General features: G+C 48.6%; 1 protein-coding gene across 1 annotated transcript in view; it reads right to left on the bottom strand.

The window, feature by feature from the left end:
- LOC115395385 (E3 ubiquitin-protein ligase CBL-B-B-like) overlaps nt 1–11,388 on the bottom strand; it is a 30,044-nt gene extending 18,656 nt beyond the window's left edge. The window contains exons 1-4 of the mRNA XM_030100909.1: nt 11,105–11,388; nt 10,169–10,339; nt 9,567–9,817; nt 1,797–1,943 (exon numbers count right to left, since the gene is read on the bottom strand). Of these exons, the coding sequence (XP_029956769.1) occupies nt 1,797–1,943; nt 9,567–9,817; nt 10,169–10,336 (566 nt within the window). The 5' untranslated portion in view covers nt 10,337–10,339; nt 11,105–11,388. The remainder of the gene's footprint in view (nt 1–1,796; nt 1,944–9,566; nt 9,818–10,168; nt 10,340–11,104) is intronic.
- Nucleotides 11,389–19,251: the final 7,863 nt, after the last annotated feature.

The raw sequence follows: 19,251 nt of genomic DNA, 5'->3' as shown, positions 1-19,251 counted from the left end.
GCAGAAAGTCTCCTCTGGGTCTGGTTCTGCTGGAAGTCTCCTCTGGGTCTGGTTCTGCAGGAATTCTCCTCTGGGTCTGGTTCTGCAGAAAGTCTCCTCTGGGTCTGGTTCTACAGAAAGTCTCCTCTGGGTCTGGTTCTGCTGGAAGTCTCCTCTGGGTCTGGTTCTGCAGGAATTCTCCTCTGGGTCTGGTTCTGCAGAAAGTCTCCTCTGGGTCTGGTTCTGCTGGAAGTCTCCTCTGGGTCTGGTTCTGCAGGAATTCTCCTCTGGGTCTGGTTCTGCAGAAAGTCTCCTCTGGGTCTGGTTCTACAGAAAGTCTCCTCTGGGTCTGGTTCTGCAGAAAGTCTCCTCTGGGTCTGGTTCTGCTGGAAGTCTCCTCTGGGTCTGGTTCTGCAGAAAGTCTCCTCTGGGTCTGGTTCTACAGAAAGTCTCCTCTGAGTCTGGTTCTACAGAAAGTCTCCTCTGGGTCTGGTTCTGCAGAAAGTCTCCTCTGGGTCTGGTTCTGCTGGAAGTCTCCTCTGGGTCTGGTTCTGCAGGAATTCTCCTCTGGGTCTGGTTCTGCAGAAAGTCTCCTCTGGGTCTGGTTCTGCTGGAAGTCTCCTCTGGGTCTGGTTCTGCAGGAATTCTCCTCTGGGTCTGGTTCTGCAGAAAGTCTCCTCTGGGTCTGGTTCTACAGAAAGTCTCCTCTGGGTCTGGTTCTGCTGGAAGTCTCCTCTGGGTCTGGTTCTGCAGGAATTCTCCTCTGGGTCTGGTTCTGCAGAAAGTCTCCTCTGGGTCTGGTTCTGCTGGAAGTCTCCTCTGGGTCTGGTTCTGCAGGAATTCTCCTCTGGGTCTGGTTCTGCAGAAAGTCTCCTCTGGGTCTGGTTCTACAGAAAGTCTCCTCTGGGTCTGGTTCTGCTGGAAGTCTCCTCTGGGTCTGGTTCTGCAGAAAGTCTCCTCTGGGTCTGGTTCTACAGAAAGTCTCCTCTGGGTCTGGTTCTGCTGGAATTCTCCTCTGGGTCTGGTTCTGCAGAAAGTCTCCTCTGGGTCTGGTTCTACAGAAAGTCTCCTCTGGGTCTGGTTCTGCTGGAAGTCTCCTCTGGGTCTGGTTCTGCAGAAAGTCTCCTCTGGGTCTGGTTCTACAGAAAGTCTCCTCTGGGTCTGGTTCTGCTGGAAGTCTCCTCTGGGTCTGGTTCTGCTGGAAGTCTCCTCTGGGTCTGGTTCTGCAGAAAGTCTCCTCTGGGTCTGGTTCTACAGAAAGTCTCCTCTGGGTCTGGTTCTGCTGGAAGTCTCCTCTGGGTCTGGTTCTGCTGGAAGTCTCCTCTGATCAGCTCAGTAACGTCAGGTAGAAACAGAGCCTCAGTTTAACATCTGACGTGACGAACAGGAAGTTGATCACCAGCTAACAGGAAAACCAGTTTATGTGAAACACCAGTGTGAGTAGGAACAGCCTGGTCACATGACAAAGAGCTGCTGTGGCTCTGGAAATGTGGCTAAAAGGGAAGAAACAGGCCTGGAAGAAGAACGAAGCTCAAGCTCCACTTTGCGTGAAATTTTTTTGTTTGTTTGTTTTAACAATTAAAGTGAATCCTGTTATGACACTTTGGTGTGTTCAGTTTTGGTCAGGAATGTTTTTGAGGTATTACTCTGCTCTTTAGAACTGAAATTCAGTCTTGCAGACTTTAGGAGAAGTGGAATTTCTTGGGGTGAGAGCAGTTCCACCCTGCTGGAGCAGGGGAAGAGCAGCTCCACCCTGAAATGGGATCGATTCATTCACCTTCTCTTCAAATGGTGTCAACAAGTGGCACAAAACTCACTTTTCTCCAAAGAATCTCCTCCAGAAGTCGGCAGCGTCGGCTTTAGTGATCCTGAAGGAGTCTCCCTGGAAGTGTCCTCCAGGGAAGATGGCTTTGATTTCAGCCAGCATGTGGCTGAAGATCAGAGACAGCTTGGTCAAGTTACGTCTGTGGAAGAGAGGACAGAGAGAGACAGACGCTAAAAAACACGGGACTCACCAACTCTTTCGCAATCCAGACAGGAAGACCCCCGTCCAATCACATTCACACAGGGAGACCCCCGTCCAATCACATTCACACAGGGAGACCCCCGTCCAATCACATTCACACAGGGAGACCCCCGTCCAATCACATTCACACAGGAAGACCCCCGTCCAATCACATTCACACAGGGAGACCCCCGTCCAATCACATTCACACAGGAAGACCCCCGTCCAATCACATTCACACAGGGAGACCTTCGTCCAATCACATTCACACAGGGAGACCCCCGTCCAATCGCATTCACACAGGGAGACCTCCGTCCAATCACATTCACACAGGAAGACCCCCGTCCAATCACATTCACACAGGGAGACCCCCGTCCAATCACATTCACACAGGGAGACCTCCGTCCAATCACATTCACACAGGAAGACCCCCGTCCAATCACATTCACACAGGAAGACCCCCGTCCAATCACATCCACACAGGGAGACCCCCGTCCAATCACATCCACACAGGGAGACCCCCGTCCAATCACATCCACACAGGGAGACCCCCGTCCAATCACATTCACACAGGGAGACCCCCGTCCAATCACATCCACACAGGGAGACCCCTGCTCAGTCACCCAACAGAGCGACACCCTTTCATGGAGTGATACATGTGCTTCACCAGAGCTTGTGTGCTACATCTATAACATTAGAGATGGAATCCAGAACCGGTTCTTGTTGAGAACCGGTTCCAAATGGTTCAATCCATCGACATCGTCTACATTTTATGTTAACGATTCGCTTAACGATTCCTTTCTTCCGGGTGCCGTGACAAATGCTCTTGCGAGAGCCAGAAAACGCGAACGAGAACTGACGCTCTGAGGAAAAATGTCGGACGCTACATTTTCGGCTCTTCATTTTACCAAAAAGGATGGCGATAGCGCCACCTGGTGGAAATAGCAGCAGCATGTTGAAGCATGTATCATCGGGGCGTGGCATCAGAGACGCATGTGTTCGATGCTCTCTGCCGGCCGTCAGCCGCCACAGCCATGGACCCCAGATTCAAGTTAAAGCTCGGGTTGGCGATTTGAATGAGATACATTTTTTTAAATACTGGTTAAAATGATCTTTATGACCCGATGGGAAGCAATTCATGTTCTGTTTTTAAAGTAGTTTGGAAAATATCCGCTATCTACAGCAGGAGGAAAACGGGACAAACAGCAACCAATAGTCTTGAGGGGACACCTTCATTTAAACCAATCAAACCCCTTCGCCGTTCGACCTGCCCCGTGCGCGTACATGTACACGTGCACTGACCCTGGTTCAGTGCACGTAGAAGGACGGAGCGTCGTTGCAGAACGGTTGGGGGTTTACTTACCGCTGAGTGCGCAATACCTTGGAGTAGTGCAAATAAAGAAAAACGAAGAAACAAAGTGCTGAGGACGGTTACGCCAGGAACGCACTGGACGCGGACGTCTCCGCGTCTCCGCTCCCAACGGGAGCTCCTCCAATGGGGTGGGAGCTGGGCGGAGCTAGCTAGGCGGAGCCTTGGGGAGATGCTACATGATAACACTAGTTTTCCAAGATCGCCAACCCTAGCTTTAGAGAGAGATGCAGATTGTATCTGGGACCGTATAAGGGCAGCATCAGGTGCAGAAACTACTCCCTGCTATGTCTAAAAACAACAACAAGCGTGCTAACGTAGCCATGCTACGTCAACGTCCTCACGTAAATCACCGCGTCGACCCGGGTTTGGCTTTCACACTAAAAGCCGATTGGAGTCGAGTCGATTAAAACCCGGGTCGGTTGCAGGGTTGATCGACCCGGGTCAGAATGCCATTTAAACCATTTCCCACCGCCATGAGGAGCCGGGTATTAGAGAGTTTTAACGGGTTTTTTGGCCAGTGGGAAAGCGGTATAAAGGAACTTAAGGATCCAAAGATTTGTTGACAATAAAAGAATTGGGAAAAGAAAACTTGATCTGCTTCTTTGAGTGGAATCCTGAGTAACATCCATGCCAAGAGAACGTTCTGTCAAGTCCTCAGAGAGCGCTGTGCAGGTTGCCGTTTGGGAGAGTTTACTTGATTTGGACAGTTATGGGGCGCAGAGCACCGCGCTCCGCCGGCGTGGTGTGCACTAGGAGTGTAACGGTATTTGTATTCATCCCGTACCGTCACGGGTCGGTACACACAATCACACCACGAACACACGAGTGAGTAAAAAAAAAAAAAGAAAAAGAAAAAAAGCGAGTCCTGATTCCAACCTTAGGTGGCGGTAATGAGCCTAAAAGCTGCCGGCAACCACCATTACCACAGAAGAAGAAGAAGAAGAAGAACAAGCAGGTCCAAACATGAACAAATGAAGAAGAAAGTACAAGCGGAATGAGAGATGCAGCGTGTGGCGGAGCGGATTAAACGGGGGGAGTGCAGCCTGCACGGGCGCCGTGTCGCGCCCTGCCGGGATCACGTGCACCGAGCATGGCAGTAGCCACGGGGGAATGTTGAGGGTGGCCATATGAGCAGATTTACTCGCAAAATGCAACCGACCGCCGGTTTGGACCGCTGAGGCGCCACTGTGGCTCAACCCGGTGGAGCCACTCAGGAAACCACTGCTAATGGCGCTGTGGCGCTCCGCTAGCACAAGCATGGAGAATAATTTAGACCATGACAAAGTCGGACACTGCTGAACAGATATTTAGCATGGGTCGGGAAACCTGTGCAACTTTTTTTTGCTCATGATTTTCTGAAATTGCCTGTGTAAATTGTGGGTGAACGGATAGCGTCCTGAAACACTGTTTTCCTGGGAGGTGAAGGAATCTCATCCTTCATAGTTGGAGCACCACCACCCCGGTCGTCCAGTCCAGAGGTTCTGTCCCCGACCGCCACGCAATGCTGCAGAGACGCGTCAACAAAGACAGTCCTGCACATCCAGAGACTGAAGGTACTCAGGGACAACCTCGTCCTCCCCCGGTGCCTTGCCACCGAGGAGCTGACCAACCACCTCTGTGACTTCAGCTTGGGTGATGGACGAGTCCACCTCTGAGACCTCAGACCTAAGTCCACCTCTGAGTCCTCAGTCCACTGCTGAGTCCTCAGTCCACACCTGAGACCTCAGACTCTGCTTCCTCCACTGAAGACGTGGTGACGGGATTGAGGAGGTCCTGGAAGTCCCAGTGGAGGTCAGCGGCTCCCCTCCTCCACGGCAAACAGTGTTGGTGGAAAACGCTTTTCCCTCCTGAGGCGGAGGATAGTTTTGTCAACATTTCTTTAAAGCTGACCAGTAGTCTTCCTCCGTGGCCTCCTGAACTCCCAGACCCAGGTTCTTGTCTCCTCAACCCCTCAGGCAGCAGTTCGCTGGGCCTGCCGGTACCAGCCAGCAATTCAGACGTTTAAAAATCATCCCTGAAATATCTTCAACAACAATGTTCAACAACTCCGTCAAATTTAAGAGTTGGTTGAAGTGGGGTGCACTTTGCTCTCTGCAGGACTCTGTAGGTTAGCATTTAGCATTTAGCATCGTCCCTGCTCCATGTATTCAGACTCAACGTCTCCCAGAAACCTCCTGGAGCCTCATAGCTGCATCAGTGAAGAGAAGCAGCTCTTCACTGTTTCCTCCTCAGACCTGCTGGATCACAGCATCTCAGGATAAATGGCATCCAGCTCCTGCAGCTGCAGCAGCTGTGGTTGACGTGAGAGAAGGGCTGCATGTGGCCCGCACAGCCATTTGGTGCAACCTGCAAATTCATTTCTGATCTCTTCATTCCAGCAGCAGTACTGTCTGCTCTAATATGGAAGTTCTATCAGGAAAACCGCATCTTTCAAGAAGACTGACAGATTCCCTCTTCACAGAGTTCCACTGCAAACCACTGAGAAAAGCAGAAGCAAAGATTTCAATTTCACTCACCACGATAACATCACCAACAAGGACAAACATGGACGATGAGCACGGTGTTCCTGTGTCCTCTGAAGTAGGACAACACGGCTACGATATGAAAAATATAGACCGGAGCCTGATCTGAAGGGGAACAGTTCACCAAACCAGCACTGCTCAGAGGCCGACAATTTTGGATATTCAAACCAATGTAGGGAAAAAGCTAAAGATGTAAAGAGTGACTGCTGCTGGATAGCAGCACAGACGTGAGGCAACTGCTCAGGTTCACAGCGGTCAATGACAGTTCACGTGACGAGCACGAGGAATTACTGAACTGGTGTGTTTGCATGATGCCAGCAGGGCCAGGTGTATACCCAACGCAGTCAAGACAGAAGGGAATGAGCACGGGCGCTTTAGCAGGCGTTCTTCTACTGTTACCGAAAGGACACCAACGTTTGGGGGTGGACCTGGAGCCTGGATGGGTCGGGGGCTTAGGCCGAGCCCCGCGCAAGTGGAGGGCAGGGACCCAGACCCTGGACTGGTGGGGGGCAGGACCCAGACCCTGGATTTGTCTTCATGGATAGTTTCCGGCCTCTGGGTGTGACCCTGCCTGCTGCTGTAGCTGAAGCCGGGGCAGCGGTCCGTGGACACGCGGCTGTAAGGTCAGTAAATTCAAATGGAACACGGAACTCCCTGAACCACTGCAAGAAGCAGAGCGGGGGGGCAGAGATCCACAGGCAGGACTAATCCACCGAGAAGGTCCAGAGAGACAGAGACCAGGGTCAGCAGCAGAACCATGGAGAGACAGAAAGTAGAGAAGCTCACTGGATGAAGACAGATGAGACCAGCTGGTCCAGAAGACCACATCTCTTTACTTTACTCCAGTACTGCTACTGGAGGAGTCTACTGCTACTGGAGGAGTCTACTGGAGGAGTCCACTGGAGGAGTCCACTAGCAGATGGGAGGCCCTCTGCTGTCTGCTCATGCACAGTGAGCCTCTGTCATGGTTCTTGGTCAGAAGATGGTTGATGTAAAACATTCATCCCACACCGGCAGGAGCTGCTGTGAAGGAGCAGAGAGCTCTTTCACTTCGTCTAGACGCAAAGTCGGCAGGTCAGGCCGTGTCAACACTTGTCCGACACGTCACTGGTGGACAGCACCTGCTGAATTACCTGTTTCCACGTAACAGCTGCTGCCATGCTTTCTGAATAATTCAGTGAGGGTCACTGCAATCAGACACAGTGGACCGGCTCAGGAGACATGGCCATCCTTCAGCAAGCACACAGAAACGTCTGTGTACAAATCCCAAGAGGCAAAGCAATGCACATCAACAGACAACAAACCTGAGACGAACTGTCTTTCTGAAGCCATTCAAACAAAGTAGCTGCATTACTCGTTAAGATCGTCCGGCAGGACTCAGCGAAGGATTCACTGGTGTGTGGAAAAACGCTGAGTCAGTATATTCAGAAAAATCTGTCAAAACAAATGTTTTCCACTTTTAAATCTTCAACATCTGTTCTGACCAAATGCACACATGTAAGCAGTGCAGACCTGAAGAGGCTTCTGACTGTTTTTGAGGGAACTTGTTGATTTCCTGCTCCTAAAGAGCAGCAGGGCAGGAGATCACGTCTCGTCTGCCGAGGCCAGTGCTGACTGCACTCAACCACAAATAGACGAATGGAAAGCAGAAATCTCACAGAGGTGAAAAACACCGCTGCAGAGCTCAACAGAGGAAATATTTAAATATTGTGCAGTGCACGGGGTTTTCCCCTCGCTACAGCTGCACAAGACTATGATGGAGTCCTGCAGGTTCAAACTCTACACCTCCAGCTTCACTGTGAGCACGTCTCACCTCTGATAGAATGTCCCAGCAGACGGAGGACAGAGTCCACAGCTGGACACCCTTGGCTGACTGAACACCCACCGTTCAGTTTCTGCAGTTTAAACGCTGAGACCTGAAGCCTGGAATCACACTCTCCAACAAGCTGACCAGACTTTAAACGCAGGAGGTTCTTGGTTCCATGCAGAAGTCTGCAGGTTAGCATTTAGCTAAAATGCAAACCCCCATCGACTCTGGCAGCGGCTCGGGCTCCGGCTCGGGGACCGGCTCCGGTGCCGGCTCCGGTGGGCTCAGGCACTCCGTCAGAGAGGAGGATCAGGCTCAGGCAGCTCTGCAGCTCCAATAGTCAGATTCCTATTTTAGGAATAGGAATATTCCTGAAGCAGACGTTGTTTTCCAAACCCAGTCCACAGTCCAGGATCCTGCTGTTCCAGAGGCTTCGTGTTTCAGCATCACTGGACCACTTAGTGCCACATCCACCTCCCTCGGTCTCCACCGCCACTGAACGATCAATACCAGCGACTGTAATGCATTCAGGTCATTCTGGGAAAGCAACGATGGGCGCTTCTTTCATTCAGGCTCAAACTGAATATTCATTTGAAACACTGTCAAACATCCAGACACTGACTGCTCTCGTGCACAGGCCTGGTACATGTCATGCTCGCAGCTTTTATATCACAGGAAAAACCACAAGCAGAAAAACCACGAGTCCTGCAGAGCGGCTCTGCTCCACCTCCCACTCTGACGGTGAGTCAGTCCCGTCTCACACCGCCAGCTCCGAGCACTCAACTGCTGTAACCCTGGAAACACAGCATGTCCGCCGCCGCCACCGCCGCCACAGCGCCACCTTCAGCCCGGTGATCAGTTCTGACCGGGGTCCAGCACTGGCCCCTGGTTCTGACCGGGGTCCAGTACTGGCCCCTGGTTCTGACCGGGGTCCAGTACTGGCCCTTGGTTCTGACCGGGGTCCAGTACTGGCCAGTGTGCGCCATGGGCCAGCCCCGAACGCTCCCAAGGTAAACCCAGGACCCCGGAATGTTCCAGGGAAGCCCAGCTCTGGTGGATAAACCACACCGGTCAGGTGATGCGGTTTCACAGGATTTTAATACAGCGAAAATGATATTTTATCAAATATGGGCGTTTTGCCATTTCTGTAACCAGAAAGAAAAATATACAGCGAAAAACAAATAAATGATGGAGAGAAGCTAGAACCAGCCGAGCAGTGATTGGATCCCGGCCGTCAGTCAAGGTCAGGTCCAGGTGTGTCGGTGATTGGTCGGGGGGCGGGCCTTGTGTCTGCCAGAGTTCTGATTGGTTGAAGGAAGAGGGAGAAGCGCTTGTTTTGTTCATGGGGAGCACGGTGATCGGAGCCACGCTGTGAGGTTTTTTGTTAGTGGACTTTAGTGAACCAGGAACATTCTGAGAGTTCTGGACCTGATCCAGAGTCCCGGGTGGCGGACTGTGGTGGATTCACTGAGGACCGACTGAACAGCAGGACATTAAAAACTCTTCAATTCCAAGTCTCTATATCTGACAATGAGGAACATTCAGAACAGTCCTTATTGTGTTCTTTCACATTAAACAGTCTACCTTGTGCCAATGCACATTTGAAAAATGATGGGGTTTTTTTTCAATTAAGTAATTAATTTTTATTGTGTTTTTGAGCTGCTTGGCTTATTATGTTCACAGCTCTCTAAAGCAGCTCTACAGAGCAGCTCTGCAGAGCAGCCTCAGTGAGGCGTCCTGAACACAGTGCTCCTCTGCCACGGGGTTGTGAATCACCGCCTTCTGCTCTCACATTTCCATTTGATAATTGCGTTCCAGCAGCTGTGACAGCAGCTCTGGTGGAGGGCCAGAGGGACAGTGTGGCGGCCGGGTCGTCCTCACCTGTCCTGAGACTGCTCCTCGTACATGGTGTCTTTCCCTTCCTTGAAGAGCCGGATGGCCTGCTTGGACTTCCTCATCAGGCTGTCGATGTAGACCTTGAAGTAGTCGTTCTCGCTGAGCTGCGCCAGTCTCTGGGTCTCCTCGTATTTGCCCAGAATGAGCCGCAGGTGCTGGTAGGCGTCGGGCAGGATGTCCAGGATGTAGGGCGGGCTGTTCTTCAGCTGCAGCCGGGGATTTTGGCAGAGTCGGACCTGAGACAAAGAAATCCATCAATGCAGCACCGGTTCTGACAGCAGGGTCCGCTTCCTGACTCCTGACGGGACAGAACCACGTCTCTCTGCAACACGCTGATGGAGTCCATGAAGAACACACCCAACCTGAACCTCAGCAGTCCTCCCAGCAGGCCTGCTGCTCCACCGCTCAGCAGCATGCTTCACTCCAGTGACACGCTTTAGGTGAACTTTAGATCATTTTATTCATGGAGTGTTAACATTATTATTTAGCAGACCCCAGACCCTGCTATCGTTTCCTGCTGTGTGTGTGTGTGTGTGTGTGTGTGTGTGTGTGTGTGTGTGTGTGTGTGTGTGTGTGTCCACACTCACAACTTTGTCCATGAGCTTCCAGGTCTTCTCCACAGTCCTGCGATCAGCCACCGCCTGCTTGGGCGGCCCCACGGCGTCCTGGATGGCATCGATGAAGCCCAGGATCCGACCCTTGCCCCTGTTTGGCCCACGCCCACCTGGGTTCCTACCACTGAGGGCGGTCGCCATCTCCTACACACACACACACACACACACACACACACACACACTTCTTAATATAAAAGCAATCCTGATGCTCAGCTTCCTGCAGCAGGACGCCACTTTGTGCCAGGGCTGGTGGTGAGATGATGACTGATGGACGGACGGATGGACAGATGGAGGGATGGATGGACGAGTGGTGCATGAGGAACACCACACACTCCAGTCTGATGTGTGTGTTGTGAATATGATGATCATTTTCAAGATGTGATGCAGCCATACTGAGGACGAGGAAGTGCTGTCCACTCATCACAGGGTGTGTGTGTGTGTGTGTGTGTGTGTGTGTGTGTGTGTGTGTGTGTGTGTGTGTGTGTGTGTGTGTGCGTGTGTGTGTGTGATATATGTGACCACAGCTCTGAGGCTGTAGAACACGGTGACACACTCCTCTCAGTCCACAGGACACAAACTGTCCAGTTTGGTCTTCAACCAACTCCAAATGTTTCAGACTGCTGATGGTACGAAAATAAAAATCCTCACCTGACACAAAGACTTCACAGCCTTCCCCAGCTCTGTGTGTGTGTGTGTGTGTGTGTGTGTGTGTGTGTGTGTGTGTGTGTGTGTGTGTGTGTGAGGTGTGTCCATTACACTTCAGTGAGGTTTCAGAAGTTCGACTCATGGAGGAAAGTTGCTCTGTCCAGAGGGACTCTGCCTCCGGGTTTGGAGGAGAGGTGGAGCCGCAGCTGCCGCGCCGCTCGGTCCGGAGGGTGGAGGAGTGTTCACGGGAGGTTTGTTTTTTACCTTCAAACATCAGAGTGTTTCCTGGTCTTCTGGGCCTGTGGAGCCAGCAGCGGCTCTGTCAACATCCAGCCGACCGATCGATCCGCGGCAGAACTTCCCAGAGCGGCGTCCCCGCCCGGAGCGAGCTTCCCCGGCAGCGCACAGCCAGCAGGGCCCGGGGCCGGATCACTGCTCCATACTGCTCCACACGGCTCCGCTGCGGCCCGGGACACGGAGCTGCCAGGGCAGTACGCTGCACCGCACAGCCAGGCGCGTCCGACACATAGAGCGCTGCAACCAGAGCACGGAGTGTAGACACACAACCGTAGAGCGCTGCCGCGGCGCCATCTTGGATGAGGATCCTCCTGTTGAGAACCAGTAAATGTCGTGTATGTCTACTTCTCTATAAAAGTACATGAACGTGCTTCTGTAGAGTGTGTGTGTTTCCTACCGGTCTGCGGCCTTTATGCTTACAGCCGGGGATTAATCTACCTGAAGTTCTCTGGGATTCTACTTTCACAGCTCTATGTTTGAAGCTCGCGATCCGTTTCGTCAACACGTTACATCCGGTTGAACGATTGACACTTTAGGGGTGTGTGTGTGTGTGTGTGTGTGTGTGTGTGTGTGTGTGTGTGTGTGTGTGTGTGTGTGTGTGTGTCACTCTTCCAGCACGTCTTTTCCCAGCAGCACTCTGGAAACGCGCGCCTCCTTATTTCCATACGGGTGTTGAGAAGACATGTCACGGGTGTTAGTTTGTATTTCCTCCTCGCGCTTCTTTTTGTCAATCATTTATTTACGTCAGGAATTCCACAGACGTGATTTCAGTCGACGTCACGTGACGTGGCAGCGTGGTCGCCATCTTGCTTGAGGACCCTCGGCTCTTGTCTCCAGACTGTTAAAATATCAAGGAATCATTAAATATACCAAATATCTTCATCTGGGTTGGTTTGATACAAGCAGCATGCATGTGGTGACCCAGAAATGTTTAATATGTTAATAAAATGGCTTTAAATGTTATTCTTTTATTTCATTTTATTTTATTTTATTTTATTTTATTTTATTTTATTTTATTTTATTGAGATCATGAAGTATGGAGTATTTTACATGTTCATGTCATAACAGATCTTTAATGGAACCTTCCTCAGTCTGTTGGCTCCATCAGACAGCAGCAGCAAACTTCTCAGCCAGATTCTGCCGCTGAGAGTCTGTGTGTGTGTGTGTGTGTGTGTGTGTGTGTGTGTGTGTTCTCGTATTTCTATCCTTGTCGGGGCCAAATGTCCCCACAAGGATAGCAAAAAGTGGAACGACGTGCCTTGTGGGGACCTTTTTCCGGTCCTAAGTAGGAGAAACAGTGTTTTCTTGACCATGTTGTTGTTACTGAAAAAAGTAAAAGTGCAAAAACATTTCTTTAGGGTTAGGCTTTGTTGTGGTGTGGGTTAGGGTTAGGGTAAGGGTCAGGGTTAGGGGCTAGACATGAATGGGAGTCAATGGACGGTCCCCACAAGGATAGAAATACAAGACTGAGCGTGTGTGTGTGTGTGTGTGTGTGTGTGCTTGCAGTGTGTGTGCGTGCGTGTGTGTGTGTATGCTTGCAGTGTGTGTGGTGCTTGCAGTGTGTGAGGTGTGAGCTGGCCTCCAGCTGAGCTGCTGATGACGGAGCGGCGCTGGTCGGAGCCGCTCCCAGTTCCTACGAAGCGGCAGCGGCGGGGAAATGACAGTGAGCAGCGTGGGCGTCAGAAACAATGAGCTGCAGTCATAACGGCCACAGAGGCGGAAAGTTTGAACAGTCTCTCTGCACAGGCTGTAATGGAACTCTGATGGGGTCGTTTTCAGAATAATAGAATTTCTGAAGCCAGCTTATAATGAAGATTTACTTTTGGCTGACATGAGGGAGTCCTCCTCAGACAAAGCTGTGACCCACAGCCCACCAGAGGGTCACTGAAAAGTTCACTTTTAAGGGACTTAAGGCAAGATTTGTGAAAAACTACACATGCATTTCCAGTTTATTCAATGCTAATGGGCCGTGAAGCATTAAAAACCTAAATAACAGGCCAATCCTGTTGCCTTATACAGGCTGTGTGCCACATAATTGGCTGCAGTTCGGCGTGCGAATTTCCCGCGCAATCGTGGGGATGTGACGTAAATTGACGCTGTATGCGCATTGCCGACAGCTGCCATAACACGACACGAAGAAGAAAAAGAAGAAGTTGCAGACAGCTCTTGAACAGGAAGAACATGGCTGCCGTCGCTTGACATGGTGCTTGTTTATATATAATCTGCACTGTGGTCTTGCAGTAAACTGCGACGTAGTAAACAGCATTAGCATCCCTGGTGCACTGCTGTGAAGACGGACAGTCTGTGAAGTGTTTGTGCGCGCTCCCGTGCTGCCTTGGCTGGTGGCTGCAGTTCCACGCAGCGCCTATCGCAGCAGCACTGAGGTACATTTTGTAAAGTTGCCTTAAGTCCCTTTAATGTTCTCTGTTCGAAGTAACCATGTCATAAAAACCATGTACGGCGTAGACCCTGTGTAGGGCGCAGTTACTGAGAGTAATCTGGTTTGATTCTTTTTTTTTTTTAAATTCAACTGAAAATGTTTCTGTACTGATATTACATTTGTCCTCTGAGCGGCGCTGTTGTCTAACCTGTTGCAGCCTGATTAAAGTTGTGTTATCAAAATGGCATCATCGTGTAAGTGCAGTCAATACATGGTACCAGGAGTACATGTAGAAATATGTCGAATATTCGTCAACCAGAGGAGCTGAGACTCTCCAGGAATTAGGGCTGTCGTGGTAAACCGGTATTGACGATAGTCGTGGTATTAAAAAATGAAATTTCAATATCATGTTCAAAACGCGCACAAGATAATATCGCATAAAGGATCTAGAGCCATTTGAAACGTGTTGAAGTGTATTTTAAAAATCCGCTCCTGTTCTTCCGCCCTGCTTCGTCTCCCTCCTGCAGCCCCCCCCCCCCACAACATATAAACACAGCAGAGCAGCGGTAGCCGCACGGCTCCCAGCTAGCGTGGCTCCCAGTTAGCGAGTGTCACAAGTGAAATAAACATGTCGGCGGTGGCCGACAACGACAGCAAGACGCTCTATCCTAACCCGAAGAAAGTGAAGTCAGTGGTGTGGGAGTTTTTTGGGTTCCTAAAGGTGGAAGCGGACTAGTTTGACGACACGCCAATTTGCAAGAAATGCTGAGCTGAAGCTTGAAACCTGATAAACTGAACATGCTTGTTTTCCTTCATAAAAATCTGCCATAAGCAGAGAATGGAAACAGAAAAAGAAAAATATCCCAGGGATTGTTCAGTAGACATATCAGTTGTCCTTCTGTCCCTGCTATCCACAAATCATTTTGTTAATCTTGTAGTTACAGCAGATTTCCCACCCTGTGGATCCTCTGTAATCACTTCATCAGATTTTAATTAGTGGAGTGTAACTACACTGTTGGTATGCAGCTGTACAGTTACTGTTCTCATATTGTTTCAACACCTCATTTGACAAGTATTCTGAATGTAATTCATCTGGGAAAAGAGAGAAAACAAACAAAAATAAAATTAAAGATGAATCTGAATGTTTGTACCATTATTAGTTACATTTTTGCTGATATCGTGATAATATCGTTATCGTGACATTCTTTGCCCATGATAATTGTGAGAGAAAATTCCCTACCAGGAATGTAAATGACAACTGGAGATCCTTCATGCAAAGTTTTGAGCTGTATTTGTTAGCAGCTGGTCTGAGTGAAGAGGACGAGCCCGTGGTGCGCTGGATGTCCTCTTCCCACTCCTACCCTCGGGGAGGCGTTTCAGGGCAAAAACAAACAGACTCAAAAACAGCTTCTATCCAAGAGCTGTCATTGCCCTGAATACTGCACCATAACCAGTCCCTGAACAAGAACAAAATGTGACCACCAACTGTGTAATATATTTATATTTATTTTTATATTTATTTTACAAGACACGCAAACTTTTAGTCTATTTATTTTATACAGTTTTTGCACTATTTTTGTCTTGCACTATTTTGTCCTTTTGTCTGTTTTGTTTATCTGCACTGCCCACGAGAGCTGCTGTTCTCAGTTTCATTGCATTCTTCTGAACAATGACAATAAAGGAATTCTGATTCTGATTCTGATGTGTACAACACATTTGAATTCGACGATGAAGACCATGGACTTGCGGACGTTTTGCAAAAGTTTGAGGACTACCGCACACCTATAGAGCTTGCAGGCACACAAAACGAGCCCCAAACTCTGCGCCAAAGCAGGTACCTATACAAATTTTGCGAAGGGAAAAATGCGCGTGACTTTGCGGTCCTCACCACCAACAAAACAGCTGCCGTACGGGACCGCACAATTCAGAAAAACTAGGTGGAGACGAAAAAGCAGAAGGAAACGGAATTGAAAGTCCTTTATTTGTCCCGCATGGGGAAACTGCAGGGTCGCAGCAGAAAAAAACGTAGAAAGAAAAGTAGAAAAATACAAAGCTCAACCATACAAGGAAAAACAGATGTAAAATTAAAGTGTAAAATTACATAACAAAAACACAGTGACCGACACAACTAATTAGTACATTTAAATTAAATATAACAGAAATACAAATCGAAGACACATATAATTAAGTAATAGATATAAGCTGACAGATATAAATTAAATATAATTTACATAAAGATCCAAGACAGATTTAATGAAATAAATAACAGATAGAAAGATATACATGAGCAGATACAAAGAGATAATTACGTGTTCAGGACGGACAGATATGAAAACTATACTAATAACAGATATAAGTTCGATACAATTTAAATCTACATGTAAGACAGACAGTGAGTGGTGATGAGCACATGAGGGGAGACACTGTGAGGAAGTCACATTCAGAGGCTTTGGAGTGTTTCCATCCTGAACCCTCACCTTTCTACATCTTCTACAATAAACACTACATCAATGGTTCAAAGGGAGCAGTCAGACACACCACGGAATAAAAACACTACAACGTCTTTGTCTCTGTACTACAAACACACACTGTCACTATGACATAATAATACTTCTCATGATACACACTTCAAATTGTTTTCAATTAAATGACAAATTGACACAAAAAATGTTTGCTATGTAGCCATGGCCATGTCTGACCTCTGAACCCGAATCCTCCAGGCTCAGAGCTCTATGTGCTGCAGCGCGTTAAAACCCTGTTGACTCAAGAGGAAAACTGTTCTGATAATGCCTGGACACACAATTGTGCAACCAATTTACTACATTTTTATGTTAAGTTTTTTTTTAAGGTGTTTCTGCCATGTTGAGACTCTATGAATTATGAATTACTGGTAAGGCCCCTGGTGAGTTAGTCTGGAAGCAGCTCATTTAAACAGACCTGCTGCTCTGTTAGTAGAAAAGCTGCTTCAAACCTTAAAGCTACACTAAGGAACTTTTCAACCTTAATAAAACATTTTAATATCTTTTGTGATGATACATCGACTTACAACTAGTTGAATGACCCTCTGTCACGACCTGAGGGCGTCTGACCCCTAAATTCCACTGCATGTGTTTGCGCTGCGCTCCGGACCGCTGCTCTCAGCTCCGCCCAGCTCCGCTCCGCTGCGTCTCTGTTCCGCCGGCCGGAGAAGCAGAGCAGCGCAGCGCTGTTTAGCATCGACCTCCAGAAGCTGAGCAGTCTGGGCCACACTTGCATTTTTCTCTGTACATCCGGGTAGAAAGGATGATGGGGTCATATAAAATTTTATGATTCTCCACTTCCAAAATCAGCGTCTCTTCATCCTGGTTGTTGTGCTTCAACACGCTGAATTTCGTGCGACAGGATGTTGACATTCGGGCCTTTCAGAATAAAATGCATACATGGTCCTGAATATGTATTTTGTAGAAAACACGAAATTTATGGACAATAGCCTGCAAATGGGCCATATATGCAGCTGTGTAAACATTCAGAAACGTTCAACAGATTACAGACGTTGCTTGATTACAGACAAAACAGAAGTTTGTCATATAAAACTTGAAAGTGTGTTTTATTTTTTGTTTGCCTGCTTTTTAAAGTGTACATTTTAATCAGTATGGTATGTCTATTCGTGATATATCTGAAAACTAATGTGAGGACAAATAAAACGTCTTTAAACAGTTTAAAGTTTTTAATAAAGAAAAAAATGATTTTATTTTGTAAAAAGCCGGAGGCTGTTGGAGTTCTCTTTCCTGTTTGGTGCATCTGAACTGTGGAAATGTATGCGTGCGGAGACCTTGGCTCTATTTTGGACTGACGGAGCGGAGCGGGGCGGACCCAGACGGAGTCGATCGCAGGCTGTAGAATCACCTACAGTCATTAAAATAGCAACGTATTTGCTGCGGCGGTCGGAGCGGAGCGGAGCGCAGCTGAGCGGACCGCACGCAGTGGAATTTAGGGGTGAGCAGCTGTGAGGAGGGTGGTAGGAAACCTGCACACTAAAAAGCTCCACATGTGCGGACTGCTTTACGGCATGCGTCACATCATGATAGAACATTGTTTATCCATTAGATTCATGACCTCGTCGCTATCCGTCCTTCTCACAGCCACTGGAAACTAATGTAGGCGAGTTCAGTCCGACAGCACGCCACCGGGAGCAGCATTTTACCATGCGCTAGGCCTCATGGGAACTGTAGTATTCCTTCAGGCAAAACACTACCGCTTTGTCCACTGGCGCCGCCAAAATCAACGAAAACTGAAAGTTCCTCAGTGTTGCTTTAAAGCTCGTGTCCGGAGTTTTGAAAGAGAGAGGTTTTTTTCATCCAATGTCTCAGGTTCCCCCTCCCTCTGCTTTCATGAGCGACCAAGCCACACCCCCTTAATTGTGCACGCTGTTATCCGTCGGGTGAAAATGAGAGCCTCCGAGTCCTGCAGCATCCTCCATGTTGAGCTGTTTACGGTGGATGTTCAGCAGACTGTGGATATATCTGCTGCAGAGCTAACTCTCCTCTGCTGGGCGAGCGGCCGTGCTCTCTGGCTGCTCCAGTTGAGGGACAGCAGGACAAGGCGGAAGCTCGAAATCTATTGGCTGAAGCTGACCGGCGCTTTTTCCGATAACATGGGGGTCTATGAGACGAAGGCGGGGCTCATAAATAAATGTTTATATTGCTTTATGCTGATATTATATTGTAGTATGGAACCAGACTGACACATTGAAGCTCTGTTACAAAATGATTCATACGTTGGAAACGAATGGAAACTCCAGACACCAGCTTTAAAGTCCTCCATCTAAAAAAACAGCCAGTGATGAGAAACCTTTGTCTAGTGCGACCTGTGTGTGTGTGTGTGTGTGTGGACAGACTTCAGCCCTCTGTGAGAAACGCTGTGTGTTCAGCACCTGCCTTCAGACGGAAAACACCCGGGTTGGATGAGTCATATCGCAGCTTCTGAATTATACATGACAAATGTTGAAAACAATGGTATTAAAAGCCTCTGTGTTTGAAGCGATCCAGGTTCAGTCCTTCCAGGTGAAGCAGATTATTCAGTATCTGTGACATGAGCTGAAGATCTCCCTCCACTTTACAGCTTCTGATGTTTAGCAGTGTTCTGCCCCGAGCAGTGTTTTATCTGCTCACATCTGACGGCTGGGAAAAGAGCCTAAAATATGTAAAAGCTAAAACTGGGCACCCCCAAATCGTTTAAAATATCTCTACTGCTATGAGTAATCTTTACTTTTCAGTTTGTACTTTCAGTTGTTTTTCAATGTTTCTTTTTGACAGTAGGTGTCGCTGTTGAGCCAGACGCAGTGGGGAATGCAGCTCAAGCCACCTCTACTAGCAACTGACTTCATAGATATCTTATAGAACACTAGACGCCTCGTCACGCTGCTGGCCAAAGAAGCCGGATGTCCGCAGAGGTCGGCCATCTTTGTACGGGAATCTGGCTCGCTCATTACATTGTGTTGATGACACTTGAACTGTTTTCTCAAATTTCAACCGATTTTCAAACAGTTTGGTTTGTAACAAACATCAAATCTCTGTTAATGACATGACAGACGTTTGATGAGCATGGCATGCCCTAAATATATAGAATATATATATTTCATATCCTGAATGTTCATAATATTCTTCATATTAGACTCCATGTTCAAATCCTGACACTGAGATATATTTATAGCACTTATGAATAATTTAGACAAACCATACATGTCCATATTTTT

Source organism: Salarias fasciatus, chromosome 10 (genome assembly GCF_902148845.1).
Source record: "Salarias fasciatus chromosome 10, fSalaFa1.1, whole genome shotgun sequence".
NCBI classification, from domain to species: domain Eukaryota; kingdom Metazoa; phylum Chordata; class Actinopteri; order Blenniiformes; family Blenniidae; genus Salarias; species Salarias fasciatus.
The sequence above is the reverse complement of the archived record's forward strand: the minus strand, read 5'-3'. Positions and strand labels throughout refer to the sequence as shown.